The sequence below is a fragment of the Monodon monoceros genome, unplaced genomic scaffold, assembly GCF_005190385.1.
Source record: "Monodon monoceros isolate NGI ecotype Baffin Bay Population unplaced genomic scaffold, NGI_Narwhal_1 Super_Scaffold_22, whole genome shotgun sequence".
In the NCBI taxonomy this organism is placed as follows: Eukaryota; Metazoa; Chordata; class Mammalia; order Artiodactyla; family Monodontidae; genus Monodon; species Monodon monoceros.
In genome coordinates this window covers 116439030-116447307 of record NW_021703779.1, presented here as the reverse complement: position 1 = coordinate 116447307, position 8278 = coordinate 116439030, and the positions used below count along the sequence as shown (strand labels likewise).

The following is an 8278-nucleotide window of genomic DNA, read 5'->3' as shown; positions in this document are numbered from 1 at the left end:
GATGTCAGCTTTCTAGGGTACAATGACATGCCGGTTTGCCTTCATGGAAGCATGTCTAGTCAAACCTCCATAACAACACAATTAAAGCCCTTAGGAAACTATTCTGATGGGTCGTTCCTTCCATTATGTATGTATTTTAATAATGTGACTGTCTGAGAGGAACTTTTCCTCCAAGTTCAGGCACCTTACTTCATCCCTATGTGATGAAAAGCAAGTCCAAGACCAAACTGAGAGCAAGTCTGGGTTTGATGGGTATATATAATTGTGCACAGCAGTAAAACAGTATGATGTTCCCCTTTCCTCCTTTAATGCCTATGTAAGGAAAAGGGGAGAGAGGGAGAGAGGGAGAGCAGAACTGATTTGGGGATTAGGAGTTGGCAAGGACAAAGGATGCAGGAATAAGGGTACCGAAAAACAAAAGTAGGGTTTTCCTGTCAGCTGCTCCTGTGTTCTTCCTGTATGAGTGTGGTGCTGGCCTTGTGATGGACTAGACCAAATATCCTGGATACGGATCTAATAAATTTTAACGTTTTGATGGGAGAGGTGAGAAAGATCTGGCACATGGAATGCTGCTAAGGACGGGGAAGCAGGGAGTCGCCTCAGTGGAGAAACATAATGCCTGATGCACAGGATGAAGAACTTAACTTCACAGTTCTGTCAAGGGCTGGACCTGGAGGAATGGGCACAATTTCCCACCACAGTATATTTCTCTAGTGATCACATTTTCTAATCTACTTATTCTAGTAAAATATGAATTCTAGTTAGACTTCTTCCGGTAAAGAGAAAAAGCAGTATTCATAGAATGTATATATTCAAATCTAAAGAGATGGGAAAGTGATTAGTGAGTAAAGGACCTTGTCCATGTTCAATCCCAAATATATCAGCCTTGGAAATACATTTTTCTTTAAGTGAGCTTTGTTTTTTCCTTAATCCAGTTGACATACCGGGATACCTTGGTATATATTCCATATTTCCCTTTCACTGCACACTCTTCGCCCCAGCTAATAATTCCAGTTAAGAAACTGGTACCTTCCACTTCGGTAACATGGGGTCCCCCACTGTCTCCTTGGCATGAATCTTTACCTCCCTCATGGAAGCCGGCACAGAACATGTGATTATAGATGGTGAACTTTGTGGATCGGAGGCATGTAGCTCGGTCAACAAGTGGAACTTTCAGGTACTGAAGAATTGAAGCCGATCTCCCTCTGTTGAAGACTCTCCCCCAGCCACTCACATAACCATATCCAAATTTGAGGAAGATGTTCGTGTATTCCCTGTCAGCAATGCAAATAGGGGTTACGTAGCTATTTAGCATTAAGGGTTCATCCAGTTCCAGAAGGGCAATGTCATGGCTGTACTTATTAACAGATGCGTTGTAGCTGTGGTGAGGAATAGCACGGATCACGTTTCGCTTTTGCTCTGTAGGTTCTGTCTCCTCGGTGTTATGCTCACCTATTGAAAAGAAATTTCTTTTTCAATCACAGTCTTTCCCACAAAGAAACACGTTTTCCAAGTGTCCACCTAGCATCATTGAAGTACCTGGCCGTCAAGTGTCAAAGATCTTATATTGTTACGATTTTGGTAAAACGTAATGAGGGCCGATGCATACTTTTCAGACCAAAAAGCCATTCAGGACCATCGGATAGATGGAGCTGTTCACCCATGCTGTTACAAGTCTTACATGGTTCACAGGCGATAATGAATCGACTTGTTATGAATTATCCTAGACGTTCCCAACTTCAAAGATTTTGGCCGCTTTTTTGAGCACAGATAATACATTCATTTGGTCATTCATTCAATGTTAACTGAGGGCAGGTTGCAGCTTGTGCCAGGTGCAAGGATACAAGAATCAGTGATATGACACGGCTTTTGGGAAGGCGCAGTCTGGTGGGGAAACGGACACATCAATAGATTAATTGTACTGCACTGACATGAAAGGTCCGCCAAAAGAACGATGGGGGGCTTGGAGGATGGAACACATTGGATTTTGAAAAGATGGCCCCCCTACCACTAGTTCAATTTATTTAGCAATGAGCTTATTAAACCTTAGTAAAGAATGATCTAGCAGTCATGCAGAAGATCTAGGGATGTTGCAGACGTCTATCATTCTTTATTTACCTGCGACAACAGTAATTTTAACACCAGGTTTGAGACAGTGGGCTGCAGTTACAACCCATTTTTCATTAATGATGGAACCTCCACAGAACCCATCAATTTCATCACTCAAAAGGACCTGTGGAAACAAAATTATGAATCTTACTACATAATATATTTGATCCAGAACAAAAAAACCCATGTGTGCTGTTTAGAGGAGTGGGCAAAATATTGGCTTCTAGGTGCTGGCAGAAGTGGAGTGTTTCTGGAAAGTGTCAGCTTTGAAGATGAATTAGTGTTTCTGGAGCACAATCAAAAAAGCCATTTCTGAAACTCTTGAACAGAATGAACAGTGATAGCCAGGGGGAGCACTAGATGAGGCAACTGTGAGGAAATGGCTTCTTTTGATGATTCAGGGCCCTTGGATTCCTTTTCCAGGTGAGTCAGGTTCTCTGATAGCACGAATTGCTTCACGGGGATATGGCAGGTACATTCAGAAACGCACTTATTTGACTCCTGGGGATCAATAGTTATTACCGAGTCTTCTGTCCCTGCACGAGGAAATCTCCTTGCTACAGATCATTTGAAAGAGAAAAACTATTGATTTTTCCAGGACGTCTTTTCAAGCCCTTTCTAAGCCAGAATGATATGAAATGAGACCTATGGCATCCCTAAGGGCTGTGCTATGGCCATCCAGGCAGTGAGCAACAGAAGAACTCGCCTACTCCTTCCGGTCTCCCCCAACTCTATTCTCCTCCCCCAACTGGATCCGTAAGCTGCCTCTGTCCTAAAAGGTCTATTAAGCTATGTTTGATTTGGGGACAAAGCAGACAAAAGTGTTTGGGTGCTGCTTTGACCCTGGACATTATTAGATAAGAGGCCAATCCATTCTTTCATCTGTACATTCATTGTATAGCCAGAGTGGTTCATGAATATTTTTACCACCTCAATGTCTAGATCAAGTTGGAGAATTTCACTTCTTGTGTATGCAAGGGCCTTGATCCATCTGAGAAGTGTGAACACTAGAGGGCACACTAACATTTGGTAAACCCTTTGTGGGCCCTGACTAGCCCTTGTGAACTGCTGACCTTTTACTAAAGCACACATAGCCCCAGGCATAAACCCATTCATAATAAACTAGGGAAGGGGTGTGGTCACTCCTTTCAAGTGTGAGTCTGAGAAGGTCCTTGGGGGCATATTCTAGTGAAGATTCTTTTTGTCCTGAATTCAGTTTATGGAACACTTGCTAAATCCTAGACACCAAAGCACTAGCCTCCTACCTGGAGACCTATGGGCCTGACTCACTGCAAGGCTCTGACCCTCTTTTCCATACTCAGGTTTCCCTCTCATTCTAGCTGTTGCTTCTTATGTTGAAAAGTAAAAATATAGGAAAACTCACACAGTATAATAAACACCAGTGTACCCATTGCCCAGATTTAACAATCTTAATTTTTTTTTGAACCTGTATCGATTGCTTACTATGGATAATCACTGTGCTAAGTGTTTTATGTACTCTGTGGAGTGACAGTAACATATCCATATACAGATGAGCAAACTGAGGTTTAGCTATGCAGTTAGTTAGTTAAGGTTAGTTCGTGGTGAGGCTGTGATGCAAACCCTAGTCAGCCTGGCTTCAGAGTCTAGGCTTCTAAGCACCCAGTATTTCTCCAAGTGTGCTTGGTGGGCCGACTGCTGTAGAATCATCTGGGATGCTTGTAAAATGCAGCTTTGGAAGCCCACCCAGACTTAATCAGAATATTTGGTGGCTGGGATGGGAGAAAATGAAGATCTCCAGAATATCCTTATGCATAGTTAAATTTGAGAAATTCGGTTTCAGAATTCCCAAGGCTTGGTGACCTTTCTGTTTTAAAAGTGCTCACTCCAGGCAGGGCTGGCTACATAATTTGTAGGGCTTGTTGCAAAATGAAAATGCAGGGTCCCTTGTTCAAAAGCGAGGAAAAAGTGTCACGGAAGATACTAAAATGCAAAACTTTTTCTTTTCTTCTGTGGTCTCTCACAACCTATCATGGTGTTCTGAATTTACTATTCAAAGTTGTGCTTCCTCGGGTATGGGGGATATTCGCTGGGCGAGCACAGATCCTCACAGGTGCCCAGGGACTACAGCCTGAAATCGAGCACGCAAGCACAAACGCAGCCCTCAGCTGCCAGGTCCCCTCTTCCGCCAGCCCTGTGCTGATGCCCTGTGTCCCAGCGGGGGGAAGGGTAAGCCAGTCTTTCCCACTGGTCCGCTGTAGCAATCAACAGCAAGCAGTGACTCCCAAGGGGTTTCAACTTCCCTGCCAGGATATGTTCAGGTCCTGGAATGAAGGTGGACAAGAGGTCTGCCCCTGCCATTCACCCTCCAAATGTGCTATGATGCATTTCTGGTCCTGAGATGCCATGTGGCCACGCCCTGTCCCCAAATGGCATAGAGTCTGTGCACCCAGCCTCAACCCTCCCTGTGCCTGTGCCGAAGGAGGATGACAATGGTAGCTGTTGAGGGTGAGGAGGTGGCATCTGCCAGTGAGCCAGGGGTTGGGGGTGGTAGTGGTCACTGGGCAGCTGTGGAAAGGGGAGACAGAGCTAGCCAAGGCACCACAGGACAGGGGAGAGGGAGGTCAAGAATCCATCCCTGGGTGGTGCTGAGAGGTAAGAGTGTGGTGACTTGAGGTTCCAGGTCCCCAGCACACGCATGCTCCATTGTCTCATTGAACTTGAGTTACAAAACACAAATGCAAAGCATTGAACTACAAATGCGGGAACCTTTTGAAGACAGGGCCCTGTGCAAGTGCACTTGGTCGCCAGCTCATGGAGCTGGCCCAGACCTCAGGTGAGTTTCGTCACCAAGCAAATTTGTGTAACACTGTTCTTTACTGGGCCTAATGATTACAACTGAATACATTTACTCAAGTAACTGGAGTTAAGCATTCACATGCAATGATATAATGGTGCTTCTCCTCTATATGAGAGGTGAATTGGACAGCTCTCAGCTTAATGGGCTAGTTAGGCCAGAGTGAATGATAGCCACAGCCCCTGGGCACAGAGACTAATCTGATGTAGCTAGTCTGACTCCTGCCAAAGATTTGCTGCCCGGAGCATCCACGATGTTCTGGTGCATGACTGAGAAATACAGTTGTATTCTTCTAAGCCCGAAGTGCGTTTTTTTGCCCATTCCTGATTGGTATTAGAAATTTTAGCAAACATCTTTGCCGAGAAAAAGCCCTAAAATACATTTGCATTTAAAGATATTACAAGCAACTTGGTTTTGGAATGTTTGCTTGGCTACCTCAGGATCACAGCTATCTAAATATTAGCTGTTTGGGTATGAGCTGTCTGCTTGGCGAAGGACAAGTTCTTGTATGACATCACTTTGGAGAATGTTGGGAAAAATGGGAAAGCATATGTTCTGAGCAAGGATGTCGGAGTTCTGATCTGTCAAACATTTTCATGTTTGTCACATCCTAACAGGAGCCTGTTTTCTCTTTCAGACACCCACACACCCACACACATCTGCAAAACACACATTCACATATCTGTTCTGACGTTCTTCACTGACAATGCCAGCCTAGAGTGATAGCTGCTGCCCTGTTGTTCCCTTCCTAACCTTTTAACTCAAACTTGGCCTTTCCCTGTGATTTCAGTAAACCCTCACTCTCCCTACCTAGCCACCTCCAGCTTTACAGTAACATTTTTTCTTTGCACACTTGTTCTCTTTCATATGAAGAGCAAAACCATTTCTACATGATGCACAGCTTATTATACCCACAGGTGTGATTCGCCCAGCCCTTGGCCCTACTTCATTTTTCTGGGCACAGAGGGGATGCTCACTTTTGGCTTTTAATGGTTAACTAGACTTGTCATTGAAAGAGACTTCATCAAACCATCCTAGAGAATAATTGTCTAAATGTTCTGTTCAAAATAGTTTTGTGAGGCCAGATGAGATTACATATGTTATGTTTTCATTTCTGCTAATTGGAGCTGTATCATCTGAGCTAGGAAAAATAGAGGATCACCTTTCCAAGTGAAGATATATCTATAGCCTTAGGACCTTCCTGTAGCATCTTCCTCCCAGCCCCCCCGCCCCCCCCCCACCCCCCCGCAAAAAAAGAGGAAGTTCTGGTTCGTACAGATGGTAACTGCATGTTGTCTGCTATGGGGGTGTATCCTAATCACATGAGAGGTTTGGGTCTGTGTAGGTAGCTGTATAGGTCAAGTGCTCGGGTACCTTTAAGGATAGCTTCAGCCCAAAGCTGAGGAAAGCCAAGACTGGGGAAAATGCTAAGACATTTTAAAGATTGTTTAGGCCAAGAATAGAATAAGGAATAGACAGACTGCCTCTCAAGACATATTTTGCTGGGTAAAATGGTTAAATACAGGCAATTGCATAGATACAGCCTAATATAAAGGATTAAGGAAAGCTTAACTACTTGGTTTCCATTGTATTCCGTTTTTATCAGTCTCATAGAATGATCTTCAAATTATTAAATGTACAATAATTATGGCTAATACAGAGCCTGAGGCCCATGATAAAACAAAAGAGAAAGATCTGGTACTTCACACACAGGGCCAGTCGGATCCTAACTCAAAGCAGAAGAGGAGGACAGAGCTCTTGGGGGCAGGCTTGCGCATGCTCAGAATTGTGGGCTGGCAGGGTCAAGTGCATGGGACCAAAACCCAATAAAAGCTTTAGAAAGCCGAAACACAGTGTTACTTCCTCACATCTCTCACTATTAAGCTGTTGATGAAGGTGGTCTCATGGTACAGGTGTTGCGATTTCCCAACTCTAATGTTCACATTTTTCATTGTTTCCCTTTGTAGCTGTATGAAATTCGAGTTCTGTTTTTTTTGTTTTTTTTTTGTGGTACGCGGGGCCTCTCACTGTTGTGGCCTCTCCCGATGCGGAGCACAGGCTCCGGACGTGCAGGCTCAGCGGCCATGGCTCACGAGCCCAGCCGCTCCGCGGCACGTGGGATCTTCCCGGACCGGGGCACGAACCTGCGTCCCCTGCATCGGCAGGCAGACTCTCAACCACTGCGCCACCAGGGAAGCCCCGAGTTCTGTTTCGGTTTCCCACTCTGCTAAGGATATACCGACTCTAGGAAATAGCCTTTCTGTTCCTATATAAGAGTTAACCCTCTAGCTTCCTCTCTCTGCTCCTAAGTGGCCCTGCAGAGTCCCTGCTTCCCGTCCCCAGAGTTCTCCAGGGGCTCTGAGCCCAGCGCTGGGCATCTGGAGGGAAAATGAAGGAAACTGGCCTCACACCTCCCTCCGCTCCTTTCTTGGGTGTTCTGTCACTGTGATGTGGGGTCAGAGGTCAGAGGTCAGGCAAGTCTGCCTTCACCTTTGGCCTTGGGGGTCGGGGGTTAAGGCGGCCGGAAGCGCAGGGGCTTCTGGGAAGCGTCTGTGGCTGACCCGGCGCGGCTGTGGCTGTGGCGGCGGCGGCGGCGGCTTCTCCTCTAGCCGGGAAGCGGAGACAAAAGCCCTAGAATAAGGTAAGAAATGCACGCGGCCGCGGACAAGCTGCGCGGAAGGTGAAGCTCGCTTCTTAGGGTCTCAGAGTTGCGGAAGGTGAAGCTCGCTTCTTAGGGTCTCAGAGTTGCACGGGGTGGCTGCGGTCCCTAGCCTGTCCTGTCTCATCTCCCACCGGGGGAGCCCGAGCCCTCGATGCTCTCCGGGATGGGGTTGTCCCGCTGCTGTCGTCCCAGTGACAGAGCAGCTCGAGTCAACAATTCCACGAACATATGTTGAACCAAATCTCCTCCCCGAGCTGCCCAGCCCACGCGGCCGACCCAAGTGGTTGGAAAGGGCTTTCTTAACTGGGGCCAGTATCGACCTGCCTGCCTGGAACTTTCACCCGTAAGTCTACAAAGAAAAAGTTGTCGTCCCCTTTCTCTTGTGGCCCTCTAGGTCTCGCAAACAGCTCACCTAAACTTTTTCTTTAACAGACTAGACATTTCCAGTTCGTTCAAACTGTTTGTTACCCCAGAGGAAAGTGAACTCTGTCTGTGCTGCTTTGTGGAATTGCTTCACCCACGTGGTCGCGTTATTTCCCATCCCCTTTTATTGACGCATCAGCATTTTGAATCACTTTTTTGCTAGGTGATATTGCCAAACAGTATTTCCTATGTCAGAGCCACAGATCTAGTTTGGCCATTGAAACCCCAGCTGTTGCTAGCTTTCTCTT

At 46.0% G+C, this 8278-nt stretch overlaps 1 protein-coding gene across 1 annotated transcript in view; it reads right to left on the bottom strand.

The window, feature by feature from the left end:
• Positions 1-794: 794 nt before the first annotated feature.
• F9 (coagulation factor IX) overlaps positions 795-8278 on the bottom strand; it is a 28106-nt gene continuing 20622 nt past the window's right edge. The window contains exons 7-8 of the mRNA XM_029241266.1: positions 2119-2233; positions 795-1452 (exon numbers count right to left, since the gene is read on the bottom strand). Coding sequence (XP_029097099.1) covers positions 905-1452; positions 2119-2233 — 663 coding nt within the window. The 3' untranslated portion in view covers positions 795-904. The remainder of the gene's footprint in view (positions 1453-2118; positions 2234-8278) is intronic.